The 23739-nt window shown below is 47.3% G+C and overlaps 1 protein-coding gene across 2 annotated transcripts in view; it reads right to left on the reverse strand.

Annotated features, from left to right (window-relative positions):
- Window positions 1-10111: 10111 nt before the first annotated feature.
- The window catches only part of CCN4 (cellular communication network factor 4), a 54077-nt gene continuing 40449 nt past the window's right edge, over window positions 10112-23739 (reverse strand). The window contains exons 2-5 of one of the 2 annotated variants that reach the window (XM_027829039.3): window positions 21743-22022; window positions 16788-17045; window positions 14613-14806; window positions 10112-12782 (exon numbers count right to left, since the gene is read on the reverse strand). In XM_027829039.3, coding sequence (XP_027684840.2) covers window positions 12483-12782; window positions 14613-14806; window positions 16788-17045; window positions 21743-22022 — 1032 coding nt within the window. In that variant the 3' untranslated portion in view covers window positions 10112-12482. Of the gene's footprint in view, window positions 12783-14612; window positions 14807-16787; window positions 17046-21742; window positions 22023-23739 lie in introns of those variants that run through there. The other variant, XM_027829040.3, reaches the window with a different exon arrangement.

Genomic DNA, 23739 nt, shown 5'->3' on the forward strand with positions numbered 1-23739 from the left:
TAAATAGGGAAAATACTTGGCCAAGGTCACATGGGAGTAAAGCTGGGAGTGGAATACAGGAGCCTGGACTTGCATTCCCTTGGTGGAGATCTGGAGAAGGTCCCTTAGTCTCTCTTCCCCCCCACCAACCCCCCTTTGCGGGCGTAGGACAATGGTCTTGAGTGCTGAACTACACTTTCCTCAGTCCCATTAATAGACCTGTCCAGAACATATCTCAAATACAGCTTCCTCTTAACTAAAACCTAGGTCTGTTCTTAAGCTAATCTACACCCAATTCCATCTTAAAACTAATCAGAATTGTGTAGTTTTCTAGGCCACAGGATGTTAGACATTGAGTGTCTAGTTTTGTTCTGCAGTGTAGTGGCATAAAAGTCACATGAAGCCTGAATTGGAGTCGTTCTCCCTGGGACAGCCATGACCTTCACCCTCCACTGAGAAGCACCCCTGCGAGCTCTAGTTAGCAGTGGAGTTCAAAAAGGATACATAGAGCGAGTGTTTGACAGAGGAGAGCCGAGGAAATATTGATCAAGTTCAATGTGTGCAGGTTCTGTAGAGAGAACTGAAGTAGGTTAACAGACGAAGGGCACAGGTGTGTGTGTGTGTTGGATAAAGAGAGCTTAGTCAGTACATGTTGGATAAATCAACTGTCCTTACATGGGGAGCGATTTAAGGATCAGGATTTTCAACAGATGGATTTTCAGCTTTGCTTGGACTTTATTTTGGTCCCATTTTTTTCTCCCTCTGGTCTAAGTATAAACGATTTAAAAATCATTAATGTACCTGAGCCCAGTAACAGCATTTCAGGCAGCAGTGATTAGACAGTATGGACCCTAAGAGCTGGACTTGTTTTTTAATAACCAGTCTATAAAACCTAAGTATGAATGTGTGCCCAACCATCCTATGAAACAAGGGTACAAGTGTGCCCTTCTCTCATCTCTTCCAGGAATGGGTAAACACTCCTACCAGGGAGTATAGTCTGCCTGTTAAATAAAAATTAACTGCTTGACTTTAAGATGAGCAGGAAGCTATCCAATCCTCCTTGCAATAAAGAGACCTGCTGCTCAGGGCCTCTGTGATGAATGGCAACTTTGCAACAAAAGCACTCATTTGGTAAGGAACAATGCTGAACTATATAAAGAGCTAGGCTTGATGCTGCTGAAGAACTGTAGCTTTTAGGGTGAGTTAGCACGTGGCTCTCATAGTAGGGTAACTTACAGATATTTAATCACAACCTGAATCAAATGCACTTTTTCTTCCCACAGTTCTTAAGTAATTCCTCATGATCCTGCTCCCAAGTCTCTGCTGCTGTACTTGGGATCCTTCTTTCACATCCCTACTTTACAAATTGTGTCGCTCGGGTGAATTTTTGTTCAATATGTACAGAACTAAAGAATCATCCAGACTCAAGATTTTTGAAAATATTGATTTTGGGTGCCCAAATAAACATGCCTTAAAGAGGCCCGCCTGAAGCATCCAAAATTCCCAATCATTTTTCCAAATCTTGGCCAGCGGACTTTTCCTGTTGAGCTACAGCAGAATTTACCTAGCTAGCATCTTGTAGTGATATCAGTCCTACTACATTACTAAGGCTTTTAGTGTGTGTCTCAGGCATTAATGCCAGGGTTGGTAGATGCCAGTTTTCAATAGGCACATTAGCCAATACTATATATTTAAATAGATTTTCTTCTAATAACTTCATGGCAGGATGCAACTACATGTATACAAAAATTGTAGGTGTTCCCCAGTGCTTCAGAAAAGCTTAAGTTACTAGGAGAATGTGCCTTTCATCTGATTAACAAATTGTGGGACTGGCCTGTCAAAGTTTACTTGTGTTTTCAGATGTTTAGTAGAGCTGGTTTAAGAAGTAACAGTCTCCTGCACAAAGAGGACAAACTAGTCCTTACGTGACTTATTCTGTGAACTTTCCTTCAAGTCTCTTGTGGTGTAAATCAGTGTGCTGGGGTGAGATGGATCTGACTTTGTCTGAAAAATGACCAATTTCCTCCGTGATCAACTGCAAAAGGTTTCAGGGCCCTAAGAGTGAAGATGTGTGGTGGCTCTGTGAAAGGGTGGGTATGTAGTCAGCTAAGACTAAAGTGATACAAAGGGTAGGATATAACCATTCCCCAGTGCTGGTCTTCAAGTGACTTGTCTTTACTCTGCTGAAGGTCATGGCGTGGCTTTTGAATGCATTTTAAAATCTGTTTTAGGGCCCCTACCTGGAGCTCAGAAGATGTGTGCTCTGTGTTGCTTGCCTCATGGGAGGCAGAGGTTAGACTGACTACTCCAGTACAGGGGTTTCCTATTAATTCACTTAGTGCTCCACTCTTCCTGGCCAGTCTCCAACAGCCCATTCTGGAATAGAAGCAGTTGTAAGGAAGGAATAAACTGGGATGTGTATCGTGTACCACAGGGGAGGATCTTACCTGAAGAGAAGCAGTAAAAACTTTGACACACAATTTCCACCCCCCACCCCTTTCCCAGCAATCCTTCCATGCCTGCTACCTGACAGCACCAAAGGCGAATGTGGCCCTGCAGGCTCACTGACAGTGCTGTCATTATGCTAATTCCCAGGTACTATACTGAGGGGGCCCATGAGAGATATCACTGGTTGGCATCTGGGGTAGCTGAGACATCACACTTTCTCTCCACACTCAGGAAAGGAGAGGGGTTATCTCTGAAATCTGGGGGTGAATGTTGCTCCCCCCCAAGGGCCACCCCTCTGGAGAGTTCTGAATAGATTTTTGGCCCAGATTTCCCCCTCTGTCCTTTTAAATGCAGAACGGTAACAGGAGGGCATGAGTTGCTACCTGGCTCCTGTTGACACAGCAGAGTGTGTGTGCTGAAGGGAGCTCATGTACATGTTGCCGCAGGCCAAACAGCTGGAGAGCTCCAGTTCCAGATAAATAACCTAGATGTGATTTTTATTAGTGTCACATGTTGCTGTGAGTGATGGGCCAGGCGGGAGAAGCAGTTTTCAGTAAAGCTGCTTATTTTTCTCCCTGCTGTTTGGAATCCTCTTCGTGTCTGTCCGGTGCTTCTCGGGCAACAAGCAGCTGTTGCAGCATTTGACATGGTTTTAGTATGTTCTGCTTTCAGCTGGGCTGTCACGTAAAGCTGTGACTCTGGCATGTATGGGTTATAACTGGCCACTGCACTGCCACGTCTCGTGTGCACTCTGCCTTCCTGGCATCAGCGTCTAGTACGTGTTACTGACAGTCTCTCTGCAGAGCGGGCCCCTGCATATGTGAGCAGTTGCTGTCACAATAGGCAAGGTTTTAACATGTGGATATGGTATTTCCACTCAGCCATACGCAGGTTTTATGTTTGGTAACTAGTGACCCCTATGTCTGATATTTAAACAACTCACAGCGTGTGCAACCCCCCCCTCCCCCCCCCCCCCCCCCACACACACACCTGCTGACTAGTAATAGCCCCAAAGGGCTTGTGCTTGCCTAATCTGCTGAACACCCTAAGTCAGTTTTCTGCAAGTGGGCACAGGGGCAGTCTGACCTGCCCAGAGCCAATTGGACTAAAGAGGAGACTTGCTGAGTCTTTTGGAGTATGGTCAAGGAAGCTTCCCGCCCTGCTGCAGCTTTCCAGAGTTAGGCGTGTCTGGTGATGGAGCTCTTATCTCAGATTAAACCCAGCCCAGCCAGGGCCTAAGGTGTTGGGGCTGTTGCGAGCTGGGAAGCTGAGATGCCAGCGGGGCAGGGCAATCCCGGGCCTCAGCCCAGTGCTGCCAACCTCTGTGATTTTTTGCTGACTGGGCTACTTTTAAAACGCCTTTGCCAGTTAATCTTGAAGTGGCGACGGGTAACTTTTTGGCTACCGCTTTCTTGTGGTGAAATTTGGGCAATTTTACCGAGCTCCCTGCTGCTCCCCGGTTCCTGTCTCTTTGCTGCCACCTGGTGGCCCTATAAATGAGCAGCCATGAAGGTGCTTACACAGATGGACCAAATCCACCTTCCTTGCCCAGCAGAAGCCATGTGGCACATACACTGACAACAGAGTCCCTTTGGCCGTGGCAAATTGAAGAAGATGAAGAGCACAGTGTCCTTTCCATGTAGCGGGAGCTGGTGGATACAACTCCCCTGTCATTTCACAGTGTGGGAGCCAGTGGGGAGAGCAAGACGCCTAAGGGGATGGAGGGTGGTGGTGGTGGGGGTCAAGGGAATGTGTGGGGCAAGAGGAAGCCAGAGGGAAGTGGCTGGGACAGGTTGGGGAGTTGAGGGATAATACGAGGATAGGGATCTGTGGGGACAAGGGAAAGGTGCACCAGAGAGGGAGACTATGAGAGGCACCTGACTGATGGAGGAAGGGAGGGAGGGAAAATCTGGAGGCGATCAGTATACGGGAGCAGCTGTGGGACAGGAGATTATAGAGCAACATAAGGAGAAATGGGACTGGGCAAGAGACAGGGAGGGAGGAAGTGACTGGAAGATTGGGGAAGGAGGCTACAGAGTGACAAGGAAGGCACCAGCTCCCCTCCTCCCAGAGATTAGAAGCAGGGGAAATTCCTCTGAATATGTAGCTGGGCAGCCTGCAATTTTGGGCCCGCATTTCAGGTTGACTCTTGAATCAGAAAGGATCAGCTACAAACGGGAGGTGGGCTGCTCCGCACCAAAGGCTCAAAGGGCAGAAGGCAGGCATTATACAGACTGCTTTAACAGCCACAAGGTTCTATGTCTATCTCGGCACTTTGGGTGGGAATCTGACTGGTAAAATTTGAATGCTTGGTCCTGACAATGCTGGCCAGGATGAAAGCTCATCTTGCTCATCCAAAGAGCCCCTCCCGAGGCTGTTCTTCATCCGCACTAATTATACTATCGATGTGGCTGCTCTCCTCTTTTGTTTTAACTAGTTGTGGGCTCTGCAAATAGAGAGTTTTACCAGGCCATGTTGTTTTAGGCAGTATTTTTGTGTTTTGTTGTGGTTGTGTTCATTGAATTTGCTCATTCTGAGGATGGTGAGCGATATGGATTGTGAGCTTTTCTGGTAAATGCTTGTCTCATGTGCAGGGCTTAAATTCTTGTAATTTCCTGGAGCGCCTCCCCCCCCCCCCCAACATGCTATTAAAAACTCCTGGGGGGGTTGAAAATATTTACTGGAGCTCCACTCGGGTCAGCTCCTGCTCCGTCAGTGGGCCCTGCCCTAATAAAAACAATTCATTGTGATATCACTGGAAGCGTGAGGATCGGGATCCCACGGTGCTAGACACATGGGGTTTTTAGCACATTTGTGACAGGCATAGTTTGGGGAAACAAAATCTAAACTAAATTCTTTTTTTGCGAGGCACGCTGAAGAAATGAGACAGCTCAGTTCTGTGACTTTGAGAGACAAGAATAAAGCCTTGATCCTGAAAAGCTATCAGCTTGTGGGACTTGATTCCCAATAAGGTGACCAGATGTTCCAAATTTATAGGGACAGTCCCAATTTTGGGGTCTTTTTCTTATATAGGCTCCTATTACTCCCCACCCCTTGTCCCGATTTTTCACATTTGCTGTCTGGTCACCCTGATTCCCAAAGACACTTAGGCGTGGTGATGCTGAGCTTTCCCACGCCTAACTTTTAGGTGCTTAGAAAAATCCCTGGGATTCACAAAGCCCGAGTTCAGCACCTCGGCTCCCTGTACAACAAACGGGGAGAGACAGGCACCTCAGAAGAGGAGTCACAAAAGCCAGCACCCTTGGAGGCTCCCCACCTAAGGTAGCTGCCAAGCCAAGGGGTGTACGCCAAGCTCTGCCCCTTTCTTAGATAGGCTCCCAAGTCTGGGCTGGAGGGAGGCACCTCCGGCTGCTTGGGATTCTCAGCTGCAAGCCCTCTCTTGGTGTGAGGGGCCTATTCCATTTTAGCAAGGGTGGGGGAACAGGAGGCAGCAGTGACAGCCCTCCCCCTCCCTCTTAACTTTAGCCCAGTGGTTAGGGTACTCACCTGGGAGGTAGGAGGTCCCTGGTTCAAGTCCCATCCCCCACCTGGGAGGGAGAAGGGATTTCAGCTGGGATATGCTACTTCTCAGGCAGGAGCTCAAAGCACTGGGCTATGGGCCAGTCTGCTGTGGTGGTCTCAGTGTCTCCTGTTGAAGCTGTTCCACTGGATAAGCAATGAAAGAATCGTTATGATAGAGAGAAAGGCCCCTGTGCCAATGAGTTTTTGCACTGCACATGCTCTGAGGCAGAAATACAGGCACCCAGAGAGATTTTACTGCAAAAAAAATGTCGGGGGTGCTCAGTGATTTTAGGCACTTGTGGGCTCAGGGGGGGGTTGTGAATCCTGGTGGGTCCTGACTCTGGGATTTAGGCACCTAAAGGGGCAGTGAGGCATGCAAGTCCTTTTTCGAATCTTCACTTGAGCAGCCTCATTTGGTTCAGTGGAACCTTACCACATGCATAAAACGTGACAAGTGTGTCCCCCTTCCCAGAGACCGGGTCTCAGCATGCACAGTAGAGATGACCCAGACGCAGGTGGCTTCCGTAATCTGGTTCAGATGTGGCCAGTGGGAAAAAAAAAAAGGCCGGTGGCTGTCAAACGGAGACCACACGCTTTGGGGGATGCCACGTGTCTGGGAGGGAGAAGCAGCAGACAGCTGTTTCTCATCTTGTCTGAGGAGCTGACAGACAAATTTGCTGAGAACCTAGTAGCGACAGGAACAGTAGTGAAAGTAGCTGAGAGACAGCCAGGGCTATGCGTTCACTGTCTGGGGAATCAATTAGCTGGAGCAAGCTCCAGGATCGGTTGTTGCAAGGCAGTTCTGCCCACCCCAAATGTGAAAAAACCATGGGATATTTAATACATTTAGGTCTCTTATTTGTATTGTCTTATTTGCAGTGCCACCTAGGAGGCCCAGGCATCGAGCAGGTGCCCATTGTGCTGGGCACAGTAGCACAGTGCTGCTTGGTTGCTTTCTGGAGCCGAGCCCTCAGGGCGTGTTTTCACGCTTTTCCTTGCAACTACCAGATGTTTGGGCTTTGACTATGACAACGATCCACTGAAGCCAAAGCTGCCTTGGTTGAATGAATGAATTAACAGAGTCTGCAAACAAAACCTGGGGGGAGAAACTGAGGCTGCTTCTTCGCGTGAACGTCCAGATGTTTTCCACCGTTGGGATGCCTGCACCTCCACCCCCATGTATTTGAGATCAGACTCTCTTGATCAGTAAAGCTGGGTGGAAGTTTTCCAGATGAATAATTTATTTGAGGGGAAAACGCAGCTTTGGTCAACCTGAAACTATTTGCAAATTTGACATGAGTAGTTTTGCCTGTTCACAAACTGGGCAGAGAGGGAACTGAGGAGTGATTGGGCAGTGCAGGGCCAACCACCCTTCAGGTCCCTCTCAGTGGCTGTGATTCAGAATGCCCCAGCGTGCACCTCTCAAGGCCCTTTCTTTTGAACGTTAGTGTAAATACGTGGGTCCCATCAGTGAGCACTAATGTGTTAGTGCAGCTTGTCCACTGGCAATTCTTTCATCGTGGAGTGATTTTGTCTGATTATTGGCCAGAAGATTTTTCCTGGTACCATGGTCAAGCCTCAGGCCTCAGCCTTTCCCTCTGATGGTGACCACACTAGTTCCTGTTTCTGCCTTGGGGAAGGTTATATCCCTGAAAAGCTCCGTTTATAAGTTTTTTATTAAAAGTGCCCAAAGGGCAAGAGAGGTGGGCCTTAAACTGTCCCAGTTAGCTCACTCTGTGCGGCCTTCCTCTCACCCAAGCATGATGCACCCCTCCCCCCGCTCCCTCCGGACCATCTCAGTCTACGTCCATAATTGCATCAGTGAGCTCCAGATCAGCATTGAGTCCCATCTTCTAAGCCGGCCATGATGGGGACTCAGGTAGGCACATCGCTCCCCTGGGGAGAGTGGGACAAAGATCCATTGGAAATTCCCCAGCAAAAAGAGATTCAAAGTCACTTCCCACTCCAAGGGGACTTCAAGGAGCGGGATGGGTACTGCTGGAGCCCCAAGGGTGCACAGTACATCCTTGGCTCCACCTCTGGCACCATGACTTGCTGCCTTGGATACCAAGCCCATAGTGCCATTCTCTGCCCTGGTACCACTCACTTCAGTGCCAGTCCCTTCACACCAAATCCCCAGGCTCCCATGCACCTTGACAGGGTTTGTTTCAGCATTGTTCACTTCAGCACCACCCATCCTGGTGCAGTCTATTCTTGCATGGAGATTTGTGGCACCATCGGTGAACTGAGGACCTTCGTGGTACCAGGAGATCTATATGTGATGGCGGAGCTGGCATTTCTATTAATCTCCATGATGAGGAATACTCCACCCATGGTGGTGACTGACACTGCAACTGGGGTACGTACCACCATGCGGTACCATTGGTACCAGCTAGGACTCATGCTGTGGTGCAATCAAGGCCCTGAATTAGGGCAGCCCCTCCTTTCGAGAAGGTGCATTCCTCCTGCACGTCTGATACCCAACAGCATGATATATTCTGCAAGACCCCGTCCCTCTTGAGTCTTATGGCTTGGAAAGTGGGGTGAGCGTGTCTATGCCTTAAGGAATATTAATAAAAAATATTGCCTCACCCATTACGTCTGTCTGATATCCTGGGACCGACACGGCTACAACATGCCTCAGTCATAGAAGTTACAGATAGAGGCATCTGTCCTCATACTGTCCGCCTTGGCCTCCAAGCGCTTTTCTATAGAACGGTCGCTCCCCTGCAGTTCCGCTTGGTTTGGGTAACCTAGCTCGCGGTGGGGTGGGGATGGTTAGTAAAAGCTGGTTTTGAGGAGAAAGGTGACCAAACTTCTCACAGTAATGAGCTTTGTCTGTAGTTAAGCGCCTTCTCTAGCGTAGGAGAAGTGTAAATCTAAATATACTAATAGCTTCTTTTAATTCTTTTTTCTGTCTGTTGTTAATAAATCTTGTGTGGGGATTGCAAGTCATTCCTCCCTAGTAAGGAAAAACCCTGCACCCTCCAAGGGGAGGCGTCAAAAGGCATTATGGAGTCCAAACTACCCACTCAGGCTTGGACAAACGGTAGGGACTGGGTTGTCCTGGCCCAGTGACATGTATTGTACAAGGAAGGAGACACGTAGATACCAATCAAAGAGTAGTTGGGGCATGAGGGGCCTTTTGCTAGAGGAAAGGATCCCATCAAGTTTTAAGTTTCCTGAATGATTAATTTTTTGTGTGTCTTTCATTTTGGGTCTTTGACACACATGACACCTCATATTTGGGCCCTGCAGGTTGAGAGGTACACAAGAGAAGGAAGGAACAGGACAGATGTATATGTTTGTGCGTACGCACACACACACACACTTTCTAAATGCTTCTCAATAAGGAGGCAGTTGTGTATTAATTCACTGTTTTTGCAGTTATTTATTCCCTTTAAAGTGTAGCTGTAGCATTTCAGCTGGTAAAACACACACCGTGTTGTACAGCCAAGTCCTACGTTTACATTTGTTATGAAGCTAACATAATTCAAAGGCTTCTTGACCACAACCAATTGCACCTTCCCAACAAATTTCTAAATACCTCAGAACAATGATACGTACAAATACAGCTCTGGCAGTTCTATACATAATGAAATCACAGTTTGAAATGATATATGTGTATGGACAAGGCTGTGCTTGGATTTAATTTGTAACACTGAGCATTTTAGTCCCATCATTTTAATACGCTGCTCTTCTTAAAGTACCTTGCACATTTTGGTCTTCCTAAACAAAACAAAACAAAAAGCGGGGGGTGGGTAATCAGTGGCTTAATTTAAAATATCGCTTAGTATTTATGAGCTCTGTAACTTCCGACATTACCTATATACAATACAGTGCTAGTGATCATATTACCGACAGAATGCAATGTGCTTGCATTTTAATTATGTAACACTGAAGACCCATAGAGGGGAGTCGGCAGCAAAGATCGAACCTGGGACCTCTGGAGCTGAATGGCACGTGTCTGTTATCCAAAGCTGTAGCAGGCTCATGAATCTCTAGGTGGCCTAGCCACCACTGGAGGGGGACAGAGCGCCACTTCTAGCCAGCAGGGGTTACAATCCCATATACTTTTCTCAGTGTTTTTAAGTTCTAATTGACTCAGTGCAAAGGCACCTTGTTTAAGTTATATATTTGGTACTTTTATTTTTGCATCAGATGTACTTATTGCTTTAAATGGTTCCAAACCACTGAGGCTTGTGCCTTCAGTCCTTACAGAGGTAAAGAGCCCACAGAGGGTGAGACATCACAAATTTACTGACCTCAAAGCCAACTGGAGGTTTGCTGCTGACCGCAGCAGGAACAGACCCTCAAATTCCACACACACCCCTCCTCATACAAGTACATGAACGTCCATGGGATTTTGTGCCTGGAGTGAACAGGGTTTGGGCCAAAGGGCCTTGTCTGTGGCCTCCCCCCAGCACAGAGTATTTTAGCTTTATCTTTGCTGTAGAACGTAGCACCAAAAGAATTCTAGCACCAGCTCAGAGATTGGTATTTCCTCCCTAGCATTATTATTGTGTTATTTGTATGACTGTAACACCGCGAGGTCCTAATGGAGATCAGCATCCCATTGTGCTAGGGCACTGTATAAACATACAGCAAGAGTCAGTCCTGCCTTGAAGAGCTTACAGTCTAAATTAACTAGACAGACAAAGCATAGAGAATAAGATTCTTGTTCCTATTTCACAGATAGGGGAACTAAGGCACAGAGAGATTAAGTGACTTGTTAAAGGAAGTTTGTGGCAGAGGCAGGACGTGAACCCAGATGTCCTCAGTCTCTGCACCACAAGGTTCATATTTCTCTTGAAAGTATAGGAGAAGGTCTCCATCTCAAACCACAAATGGAGTTTACCTCCTTCCACTATTATTCTCTCAATTGGTACAAATGAAACACAGAATTGTCTTGATAAAAGCTCTGTGGCTGATAGGCATTCACTTCACTTGAAAATGGCCGTATCCTGGAGATGATGGTCGTGTATTAGTTCACAAGAGCGTCTTTCAGCCATTGATGTAAACGGTGCGTCACGTCCACTGCCAACAGTTCATTTTGGCATCTCTAATGCTTAGCTAATCGCACTATGAAAAAAAGTTAAACAAATGCACCCTAGAGCATGATTCTGGTTATTTTATATCCTTTGATCATTTTGCCTGGTCCCTTTCTTTGCCACTGAAAGTGTCTAGGAGAATATGTTATGGTGCACTATATGTAAGTGTGTGTATATATCCACAAACAAGGGCCCAGGGTTATGTACATGGTTTTACAGATTGGCCTGAATCAGAACACTGGATTCAAACTCTCTCAGACTTTGGAAAAGTTTAGCTCCTGATCTTCACTTCATAGCTCAGGTACATCTAGCGTGAGGAATGACCTAGAAGCCCAGCCACAAACCTCTTCATCCCTTGGAGCCCCTTGGATCAGGGTTCAATTTCTTGGCTCTGGCCACGCTGCGTTATAGCACTATAAATCTTTTATGGTGCATTACGGAGTTTTAGGTGGAAAAAAGCATGATCATGTGGGTCTGGTACGAAGGTTCATGATCACTGATTTGGAATGATTGGCACAACTCACACCTGCCCCCCGTCTCCCCCGGACAGCAGCCCTTGCAGTCACTGAGTTCTAGGACTTCGACATTCCTTGGTTCCTGGACGTTTCATGAGGTGGGGGTGGGGATGGGGGGGGTAGGGTGGCTCTTTGCATCTGCTCCCCAGCTAGTGCACCCATGCAGGAGTCAGGTGCACGTGGGCTAGTTTTCGGGGGCTGGAGACTCAGAGCTAGAAATGCCACAGCAGCACAGCTGGACCACTACAAACACTGCCTATGCTGCCGGGAGGGGTTATCCCATCGGCAATGCGACTCCAACTCCCCGACAGGTGAAGTCTGGAGGAATGGGCAAATTCTACACTGGGGGGTTCGGTCAGCAAAACGCCGCTCAGGGGGGTGGATTTTTCACACCCCTGAGCAACATAGTTAAGCCAACAATTTTCTAGTGTAGACCAGGCCTCAGTGAAACCTCAGAAAGAACTAATAGAGGGGTCTATAAATTAAAGAATGATTGACTGCTAAGGAGAACAGAGATTGGGGCTAATCCTCACCTCCTGATACAAATGTATGGATCAAATCCTTAATTCTTTACCCTGGCAGAATGCCTATTGCAGCCAATGAGAGTTTTTCCAGAACATGGGTTAAGTAAAGGAAGTGCATCAGGATTTAGCCCAGTGGTAAGTGAAAAGCCAACTGCAGCAAGTCAGCTGGTGTAGCTTGTTATAGCTCCATCAGTCGAGCGGCAGAATCTGCCCCAACAGCTCTGGTTGGGATTTGCAGGGGGTTGGGGGCCCGATTTTGTTTAAAGGTATTTCGCTGCCTAGCTCCCATTATTTAAAAGCCTCTCAATATAGTGGGATAAACAAAGGAGACTTAACTCTGACTTTGAGAAACAAACGTTACATTGGCACTGGATGGAAGATTCTCCTTTATTTTAAAACCTCTGTAAAATCAGAGCAGTGGTTCATTCCAGCATTCGGCCAATTTAATTCGCTATTTCAGAGTAATCGTGGTAATGTGCCAAGTCAGCAAAGATGTCATTGGGGTTCTTGCAACTCAGGTTGCAAAAGCAGGCGTTGATCCACAAGATTTTCCGGAAAAATCCAGTTCCATCCGGGCACTCAAACCTCACTTCAATAGTCTTCGACTTGTACGGAGAGCAGCACCTGTTGTCTGTGCAGACGCCACAGTATTTTGGCCTGTATGTACTTTTGCTCACACAGCCCGATATGGTGTAGTTCATTGGTTCATCTGCCCTATACACAGCCAAGCATTTCTTCCCAGGCTACATTGAGAGAGAGGACAGAAAGAGAGGCAAAGGTTAATTTTCATTGCTGGGTGCTCCCAGATGCTACTTTGTCCCACGTAGGCAGCACTTCCCTGAGGGTGGCAGTAAAGATGGTCAAAAACGGAAAACAATTAGTGAAAAATGTTGATATTTCCAAATGGTTTCAAATTCACAGGATTGAAAACAAGTTTGCATTTCAAATATGTTTTTAAAAAAATTCCATTTTTTAAAATTTATTTTTCTCACCCATTCCCCCAGAGAGCGATTAAAATGAATAATGCCTATGGTCCATTTCTTTTCGTTTTTTCATTTTTCCCCCTTCCTTTTTCCACTCTAATTTTTCCAAACTTCTCCTACTTTGGAAAAGTGACCGTTTTTTGTTTTTGTTTTTGTTTCTCAGACACTTTTCCAAAGTTGGAGAAATTTTGAGTAGGAAAAGGAAAACACGAAGAGACAAAAAACACCTCAACGCTCCTCATTTTGAAAATTTTTCTGCTTTTGAAAAAAGAAATTTTGAGTCAAAGCTAAACAAGCATTTGTTTCATTTCAGATTTTCCCACAGAAAACAATTGAAAAATTTAGTCAAATGATCTTTTCTCATGAAAAACCTAGCTTTTGATAAAAACCAATGGGAAAATTTCTCGTACTGATAAATTTCTACAAACTCTAATTAGAAGTCCTTGCCTGCCATGTGAGGTTAGCATTGCCACACCAAATACTGCCCTATGCAGAGAGCCAACAGCCTTTAAGTGCTGCATAAGCCCTTATTTCAGCATATGAACATAGGCACTTGCCAATGGTTGCATGTTTTTTACAACATTTCTCAAGGAAAACAAATACATATTTTGTTTCAAGCCGTTTTAAGGCCCCAAAATCTAGCTGCTCAAAAGTTGTTCACAAAATGGCAATTTTTGCCATGGAGCGTAAAAATCCTTTCATGTGTTATTACAAAGACAAATCTTCAGTGATGAAACGCTGACATTTTCTGCTGAAAACTAGGGCCGAACCTCTCGTGTGTGGAAAAAAATATTCACTGCTTGTTTTGATTTTCACAACACAGAAAAATCAAAGTAAAATGTAAAATCCCCTCTAATTTCAAGGACTTTTAACTCTATCACCACCCCCCCACACACTTTCTCACAGAATATTCCACACACCTGTCTCCTGTAGGTGCTGCAGATTTACATGCATGGACTTGCAAACTCACTCGTGGCAGGCTGGATGCTTCCAAACGGCAGAGTTTACACCAGTGGTTCTCAACCTATTTACTATTGTGGGCCACACGTGTAGATGTCTTTGTTATTTGTGGGCTGCACCCACACAATATATATACTACTTGTATGGCTCCGAGGATGTCACATGGGCCTCAGCTGTGTGCTGATTGGGCCGCAAGTCGCCCATGGGCTCTGGGTTGAGAACCACTGTTTTACACCTACAGAGTGCACTGCTTCATCACTTTCCAGCTAGCCCAGCCATGGGCACATCTGAACGAGTGGCTGGTATGCTGCTGTCATCTGTAGGGAGCTCCTGGCGGGAAGTAAAGCAATCTTCCCACAATGGGAGTTATTTCCATCCTGCAATGGAAGAATAGGGTCCCTACTGGTCCAGGGAGGAGACATTACACCTATCTGCACTGGCCAGCCTGTATTTAGGCCACAGGCTGCAATTGCTAATCAGCAGGTCAGTGTTTCCTTATTTCCCATCCCATTCATTGTCAGAAGATCCACCTTAGTACACTCTCCAACACGTAGCTCTCAGTGCCCTGCACCTGGGCAGAGAGGGGCAACCAATCAGCAAACTAAAAGGCGAGCTGTGAAATGGGCCCACCTTAATGTGTTTGTTTATATCCACCTCACAGGGCCGCACGTTGCAGAGGCGACTCTCTTTCATGAGCTGGCACTGGTCGTTGTCATTGGAAATTCTCGTTGATATCCCCAGCCCGCAGGTTTTCGAGCAGAGGCTCCAGGATGAGGTGTGAATAATGCAGTTCTTCTGCCAGGATTCATTCTCTCCTTCGTAAGCTACAGACCAAAGTCACATGACATCATTTTACCCCACAAACATCATTTCTAAGGCTCATTCTAACTGCCAGGCCAATACGCTGAATGACAATTAAATCAAATGGAAAGGGCTCCGTTTTCCTGCTTAGCTCTGTTTGTTCATCCCATGCGACCTCCTAGGTTGTGACCTCTTTGGGACAGGGGTTGCCTCCTTTATTTGTCTGTATAGTACCTAGCACAATGGGGCCCTGGTCTTAGACTGGGGCTCCCATATTCTACCACAATATGAACAATTAACAATGGAAACATGTACCAGTCAGTGTAGGAGTGAGATGAGATTTGAGTTTATTGTGAAAATTTATTTCTGTACTGATTCAGCTGACTCAGGGAATGGTCCACAGTCCTTGTGGAGGGCTGGAGTAGCCCAGAGCCTTTCATTTGTAGATAGGGATGAGGGAATAGTCCACAGAGAACTTAGAAGGCACTCAGATTGACGGTGGGGTCAGGGTTTAATGTATTCACAACCCTTAGCTCAGGTTTCCACACAATTTGCAGAACTTGGACTGGTCTTACCTGTAATTCAGTACAACCTCCAGGTCCCAACAGAGAGAGAAGCCCCATTGTGCTAGGTGTTATACAAACATAAAGTAAGAGACAGTCCCTGCCCTGATGAATGTATATTCTAAATAGACAAGACAGACAAAGGCTGTATTAGGAGAACTAAGTGACTTGCCCAAGGCCACACAATGAGTCGGACAGAGGCAGGATTTGAACCCAGATCTGGAGACCCATCCAGAACCTAAGTTACACTTTTGGGGGGTTCAAGGTTGTTTGATGAAGAGGAAAGATTTCCCAGTGTTTAGGACACTAGTCTAATCCATAGGAAACCTGGACTCAAGTCCTTGCTCCACCACAGACTTCCTGTGTGACCTTCAGCAAGTCCCTTAGCCTCTCTGTGCCTCAGTTCTCCATCTGTACAATGGGGATAATAGCACTATGCTACCTCACCAAGTGTTATAAGGATAAATACACTACTAAAGACTGTGAAGCATCCAGCTGCCATGGTAACAGGGATTATCAGTACCTAAAGTAGCTTTGGGCAGTCATCTCTCTGCCTGTTTTCTCAGCTACCATGCTTTAGCTAAGGCTCATACAATCCAACCTTTTATGGCAGGATGCTCCATACACTCCAGAGAGAAGGTTAGTCAGACATGGTGATGTAGCAGTGCAATGGGAGTGTGTCACAGCTACCCTGCTGCATGCGCCAGGTTCAATTGGAGGGGGGAGCCCCGTGTTGTAGTTTAGACCCACGCTGTCCCGAAGTCTGGGGGAGGAGTTCAGATTATGGGGTGTAGGCCACTATAGTGATAGGCACCAATCCCCACCCAGACTGTCTCAAAATTCAGGGCTGCATGGCTGTGGAATGGGCCTGTTTCTGGGTATGTCTACACTGGAGTGGGAGGCGTAATTTCTGATCGAGCTAGTGTGCTAAGAATCAGCGTGCAGCCATGGCAGCGCGAGCGGCAGGAGGGGCTAGTCGCACGTGTACGATTCTGCCTGAGACCCGAGGCCCCTGTGTTGATAAACTCTTGCATTCTAACTCTAAGCCTGAATGTGACATGGGCAGAGCTAAATGAGGAAGCAGCCCATGGCACTTTCCCAGTGCTAGAAGTCTTAGCTTCAGTGACAGCTCCCCCCTCTTTTGCTGTGGTTAATGCAATTGTCAGTAGCACTTGGGCATTTTGCAGAAACCTGTCCAGCAGCTGTGCTACAGGGTTTGAACACAGCAGTGGCCTGCACGTAACCCACTCTGCAGGGTGAGTTACACAGCGCTCTCTCTGCTGCCTGATTCACAGGGGATAGGAGTCTGCTGCAGCTGCCAGCTAGGGAGACTTAATTTTTTAGCTCAAGCTGCAGAGGCTGACACTTTAGCTCTGGCAGTCCCGGGTTCAATTCCCCGTGATGACCAAGGCGATGCCCATTACCCACACACACACTCTACCTGCAGAGGAGATATGTCGTGGCGATGTCTTCCTGATCTTTTTTGAGTCATCACAGATCCACTGCTCGCAGCACTTGCCTGCTATCTTAACTTGCTTTGGGTTCGGGCACCAGACGAGCGGGGGGCGTGAGTTGGTGCACAATGACATACAGCCCACAGCCCCATTAATGCATGTGCAATTGTACTTGCAATTGGGCTGGAAGGTCTCTCCGTTCTTATACCGGATTCCGTTAAGGACACAGCCCACGCCCATAATTTCTAAAACGGGGAGAGCGAGAGAGAGATCGAGAGAGAGAGAACACCATGAAAATCATGAACGGTATTCAGAATAGCATGTTTCTTTAATGGGGAACTCCCCAGACTGACAGGGCCAAAATTTAAGCGCCAGCACCATTCTGCTGCAAAACAAAGCAGGTCCATATAATTTTAGGCCTTATCATCACTAATAGGGTAGCTCCCCCTTATGAAGCACAGCTGTGGCAGTTTCCTTCTTAGAGGTCTGAAGAACATATTTTATTCCTTGTTGGATCTGCCAGGAGTCACACATGCACCCACGGAGCTTTTCATTGAGTTTCAAGTTCCCCTTACAAACAAGCAAACAGACACAAAAGGACTGTAATAATGACCCAGGGAATTGCAGCGTATGACTGCAAAGCTTATGACTGTTGATTGCTCGATTATTTTATAGGACTTGAAGGAATTCCCAGCCTGAGAGCCAGGAACAATAGAACTACTGAGTTTTACCTGGCCTCATGAATGCTCCACGCAACTCTTACACGAACAAATCAGCACGGGTGCTCTTGGAAACAGGGCTTGCGAGCCTTTGGGGCAAAGTTCTGAGTTCGCAATGAAAAGCAGACTTAGGCACGTTATGGGAGCTCTCATTCTGTAACGAAGGCTAGCTCTACAAGGCTCTGATTGGAATCAATTGGCAGTCAGGGGCTTGTAATACAGTAGCAACTTAAAGCTGCAATTTCATAATTAGTCACAGGGAAGCAGTGTGCTACGTAAAGCATTGCTGTCCCCCTTCTATTCTCTTCATTGATGAAGATGTTCTTGCATTGGAACGATCACAAAGTTTTAAGGTTGGTTAAAGAGGGGCCTGAACCAAACCTCACTTGAACTGCCAGGTGATTTGAAACTTTAGATTCACATTTTGCAAAAGCCTCTTATTTTTAGAATGGATTGAACAAAATCCCTGAATCCAACTCCCGCCTCAATTTGAGTTGTTTGAAATCCAAATGCAGATTCAAGATGCTGTGTCCTGTGCCCACCTGCAGTTGTGAAGAGGGTGTTTCTGAGTGAGGGCACAGAGACAAAACTCAGCCAGAGAATTCCAGTGATACGCTGCAATCCTTGCATACACACTATCGGGAAGCAAGTCCGTGGTTTCAATTTGCTGGGGGGATTTGTTGCAAACCTTTCCCCCGCATGATTTATGCAGGCCCACACTGCCTTGTACCCCTCACACTGAGAGTTTCATTTGGAGTCATCCCAAAGCTCAGACAGAAAAACCCATCCAACCCCTCAGAAGCTTGAAGGTTTTGACTTGAAACCACATGCAGCCACTGCGTTTTCCATAGGTTTCACCCCAAACCTCAAACTCATCCCAACACCTGTATATCTCCTTCAGGTGTTATATTATTATAAGATTATACTATATACATTGGATGGACAGGACCAGATGCATAATACTCTCAATGAGTAGGGACAGATGCTGCTGCTGAATAAGGAGCTCTGCATGGCCTTTACATATAAGGGCCAATTCCTGGAACATGCTGAGGGCGTTCTGTCCCCGGGGTCCCAAGTCCTCTGCAGGATCGGTCCCGAAGTGTATTCGCTGAAATGCATGGAGAATGGGTAGACAATCCCAAATAAGGAAGCAAGTGCCTTGAGAGCAGGGAAGGAGCCTGAAAGGAGTGTGAAGGTGAAAGGAGTGTGAAGTGTCACATGAGAAACTGCTGTGTCCTAATCGACTTGGTCAACAGGAGACCCCTAACCTCCCTCTACCTGGTCAGCCTCAGGGTTTTCAGGGTCCCTTGCGAGACTTGAGCTGTGACCTCAAGCTGCTGAGGGTGAGGAATCAGGCCAAGAGATGACTGCCTCTCTGATCCTCTTGGCAGGGCAGCAGGCTGCATTCTCCTTTGGGCCCCCCTGGCAGGGATGAGTGGTGGGTCTCCCTATGGCCCACCGTCCCAAGCATGCGCCTGTATTGCTTTGGTCTGAAGCCAGCCATGTGTATCTGCCAGCCAGTCAAGACATCTTCCCTGCCTACTCAACACACTGAGCATCACCTACTGTTCCAGGGAATGGAGGAGCATACGGCTGTAAATCGGAGGGTAGGACTGGGCCTCCAAATGCGGTGTCCTTCTTACTCCTGGCTACAGCCAACTCAAAGAGTAACCCCTACAGTCACCTCTCAACTGACCAACAGGCTGGAGAACCAGCAGATCTTTTTCAGGGGCAGTGGGAATGGAAGGTTTACAGTCAAGTATATCTTGACTTTAGTAAGTCTTTTGATACTGTCTCGAGTGACAAACTAGGCAGCATCGATGGAGCTGCATAACTGGTTGGAAAACCATTCCCAGAGAGTAGTTATCAAGCTGGAAGGCCATATCGAGTGGGGTCCTGCAGGGGTTGGTCCTGAGTCTGGTTCTGTTCATAGAATCATAGAATCATAGAATATCAGGGTTGGAAGGGACCTCAGGAGGTCATCTAGTCCAACCCCCTGCTCAAAGCAGGACCAATCCCCAATTAAATCATCCCAGCCAGGGCTTTGTCAAGCCTGACCTTAAAAACTTCTAAGGAAGGAGATTCCATCACCTCCCTAGGTAACACATTCCAGTGTTTCACCACCCTCCTAGTGAAAAAGTTTTTCCTAATATCCAACCTAAATCTCCCCCACTGCAACTTGAGACCATTACTCCTTGTTCTGTCATCTGCTACCACTGAGAACAGTCTAGAGCCATCCTCTTTGGAACCCCCTTTCAGGTAGTTGAAAGCAGCTATCAAATCCCCCCTCATTCTTCTCTTCCGTAAACTAAACATCCCCAGTTCCCTCAGCCTCTCCTCATAAGTCATGTGTTCCAGTCCCCTAATCATTTTTGTTGCCTTCCGCTGGACTCTTTCCAATTTTTCCACATCCTTCTTGTAGTGTGGGGCCCAAAACTAGACACAGTACTCCAGATGAGGCCTCACCAGTGTCGAATAGAGGGGACCGATCACATCCCTCGATCTGCTGGCAATGCCCCTACTTATACATCTCAAAATGCCATTGGCCTTCTTGGCAACAAGAGCACACTGTTAACTCATATCCAGCTTCTCGTCCACTGTAACCCCTGGGTCCTTTTGTGCAGAACTGCTGCCGAGCGATTCGGTCCATAGTCTGTAGCGGTGCATTGGATTCTTCCGTCCTAAGTGCAGGACTCTGCACTCGTCCTTGTTGAATCTCATCAGATTTCTTTTGGCCCAATCCTCCAATTTGTCTAGGTCCCTCTGTATCCTATCCCTACCCTCCAGTGTATCTACCTCTCCTCCCAGTTTAGTGTCATCTGCAAACTTGCTGAGGGTGCAATCCACACCATCCTCCAGATCATTTATGAAGATATTGAACAAAACCGGCCCCAGGACCGACCCTTGGGGCACTCCACTTGATACCGGCTGCCAACTAGACATGGAGCCATTGATCACTACCCGTTGAGCCTGACAATCTAGCCAGCTTTCTATCCGCCTTATAGTCCATTCATCCAGCCCATACTTCTTTAACTTGCTGGCAAGAATACTGTGGGAGACCGTGTCAAAAGCTTTGCTAAAGTCAAGGAACAACATGTCCACTGCTTTCCCTTCATCCACAGAGCCCGTTATCTCGTCATAGAAGGCAATTAGATTAGTCAAGCATGACTTGCCCTTGGTGAATCCATGCTGACTGTTCCTGATCACTTTCCTCTCCTCTAAGTGCTTCAGAATTGATTCCTTGAGGACCTGCTCCATGATTTTTCCAGGGACTGAGGTGAGGCTGACTGTCCTGTAGTTCCCAGGATCCTCCTTCTTCCCTTTTTTAAAGATGGGCACTACATTAGCCTTTTTCCAGTCGTCTGGGACCTCCCCCGATCGCCATGAGTTTTCAAAGATAATGGCCAATGGCTCTGCAATCACATCCGCCAACTCCTTTAGCACTCTCGGATGCAACGCATCTGGCCCCATGGACTTGTGCTCGTCCAGCTTTTCTAAATAGTCCGGAACCACTTCTTTCTCCACAGAGGGCTGGTCACCTCCTCCCCATGCTGTGCTGCCCAGTGCAGCAGTCTGGGAGCTGACCTTGTTCGTGAAGACAGAGGCAAAAAAAGCATTGAGTACATTAGCTTTGTTCAGTATCTTCATCAATAATTTAGAGAATGGCATAGAGAGTACACTTATAAAGTTTGTGGACAATACCAAGGTGGGAGGGGTTGCAAGTGCTTTAGAGGATAGGATTAAAATTCAAAATGATCTGGACAAACTGGAGAAATGGTCTCTTGGGGGAAGGAAGGATGCAGACAAAGGCAAGGGTGGGGGGTGGCGCAAGGTAAAAAGTCTGGGGACCACTGTGTTAACCTCTGAGGATAGGACAAGAAGCAATGGGCTTAAATTGCAGCAAGTGAAGTTTAGGTTGGACATTAGGAAAAACTTCCGAACTGTCAGGGTTGTTGAGCACCTGGACAAATTGCCTAGGGAGGTTGTGGAATCTCTGTCATTGGAGGTTTTTAAGAACAGATTAGATAAACACCTGTCAGGAATGGTCTAGTTATTATGTAGTCCTGCCTTGAGTGCAGGGGACTGGACTAAATGAACTAAGGAGGCACCTTCCAGTCCTCCAAGTCTATGATTCTGTTAATAGACAAGTCTTGGGTACATTCAGAGCAATAGGAGGTGTCAAAGCTGTGTATCTAAGCCAAAAATATACATACATCACTTACGTGCACATACTCCTATTTCGTACCTAGGTCTGTCTCCACTGTAGTCACAGTACAAGCCCCTATGGAAGTCACAGGTATCAGCCTCCGTGCAATTCTCTCCAATCTGTTTGGCACACGCCTTGCAGCACTCGCAGCCATCGGTGATCAGGCTGACCCCTGCCGGGCACCGAGGGGGCCACTTGGGACACTCGCATGGCCACTTACAGTACTGAGTCCGTGTGTAGCCCTCAGTCACGACGGTGACAGTAGGGGGCATGGTCGTGGAGTCCTGGGACACGGCCTACAAATGAACAAACAAGGCTCACAGTCCTTCCGGGAAGGGCTTTGAAAGGTTTATCCACTAATTAACCCATGTCAAGTTCAAAAGGACCGAGAAGGAATGAAAGGGTCACAGCAAAGAGCTATGGAGGTGGACCTCATTTGGAGAGCAGCCACCTCCCTCTTGTTGTGTAATCTCCATTACCAGCCTTTGGTAGAGGGTCAGGAGTTTGGAGAAGCACCCAGCTTGGATGGTCTTATCTGAGTGATACTCAGCCTTTTCCACATGGAGACCCGTCTCCTACCCAGCTGGGATGTCTCTCCATTTAGCAATTGGGGGAGGGCAAAGATGTTGTGACCCCCTGACACCTCTTCATGATCTGAAGGCCCAGGAGCCCTAGCTTATCTGAAACTCCTGGGCCTGCTCCTGAGCTGGGGCTCCTGTGAGGACAGGCTGGTCTCCTGAGATCCCTGCCACTTCTCATTTACAATCAGGCTACAAATTGCCTCTTGTACAGTATTTCAAGACTTCAACCTCAAATATGGACCCGCCATGGGAAATGCATTAGCTAGCGAGAGGGAAAGATATGTTCATTCCTTCTCTGTTACCCAAACATTTGGTTCTTGTTTTACCAAGCTGGTTCACCCATGCCAGTCCATGAATTCTTAGCTCCCCCTCACGTCCCAGTTGTAGAACAAGTCACAGACAATCAAATTCCTTGGCAGCGTCCCACACCTATGTGGCTTCGATTTACGCTAGCTCTAACATTTACTTTAAGTCCTATGGGTGGGATCCATGAAGGTACATAGGCAAGTAAGTCCCATTGATAGACACTACTGTGATTCACAAAACTCTGCTTCAGCTGCTACTTGGCACCCACGTTTTTCCTCTGGGCATGCCTGGGTGCCTATCCCCTGCCTGAGCATGTGCACTGCTTCCTCTCTCCAGGCATCCAGACCTATCTCCCACCTGGAAAAATGGGTGTTTGGCCAGTGCAGTAACATGCAGAGGCCCAACCTGGTAGGCAGCCAGGCCCCATTACAGCCTTTAGCCCACTGGGTAGGGTATTCAGCCAGGATGTAGGAGATCCCCCCTCCCACCCCAGTTCAAGTCTCCTCTCTTCCAGAGGGGGAGAAGGGATTTGAACTGGGCTCTGTCACACCTCAGGTGAGTGTCCTAGCCATGGGGACTATAGGATATTATGGTGTAGGGCTCCCTCAGTCTTTCCTATTGAAGCTGTTCCACTTTAGCTAAACAAGTCAACAATTACATATTATTTGGGCTAGTGAAAATGACTATGTAGGCCAGTGGTTAGAGCACTAACCCGAGAGGTGGTAGATCCTTGTTCAACTCCCTTTGTCCCCAGAGAAAGAAGGACTAGAACTGGGAGACTCCCAAATCCTAGGTGAGCACCTTATCACTGGGCTAACGGCTATACAGAATGCTGTTCACCACCCCCACTGTTTTGTTTTGGGTCTCTCACACAACTTGGGTGGCCAAGAGCCTGTCTTCCCCTGGTTCAGGGGAGGCACCTCCCTGCAGCCTGGGCTTAGGCACCTATCTGCATGAGAGGGGTGGGGCCTAGTACACGTGATGGCTTTGTGGAGCGCAGTCAGAGATGCCTGTCTCTCCCCATTCCTTGCATTGGGAGCCTACCTGCCTAACTCAGGCTTTGTGGATTACACTGGTTTCCTGTGATTTTCTAGGCACCTAAAAGTTAGGCGCTGTGATGCCTGAT

Source organism: Chelonia mydas, chromosome 2 (assembly GCF_015237465.2).
Source record: "Chelonia mydas isolate rCheMyd1 chromosome 2, rCheMyd1.pri.v2, whole genome shotgun sequence".
Taxonomy (NCBI): domain Eukaryota; kingdom Metazoa; phylum Chordata; order Testudines; family Cheloniidae; genus Chelonia; species Chelonia mydas.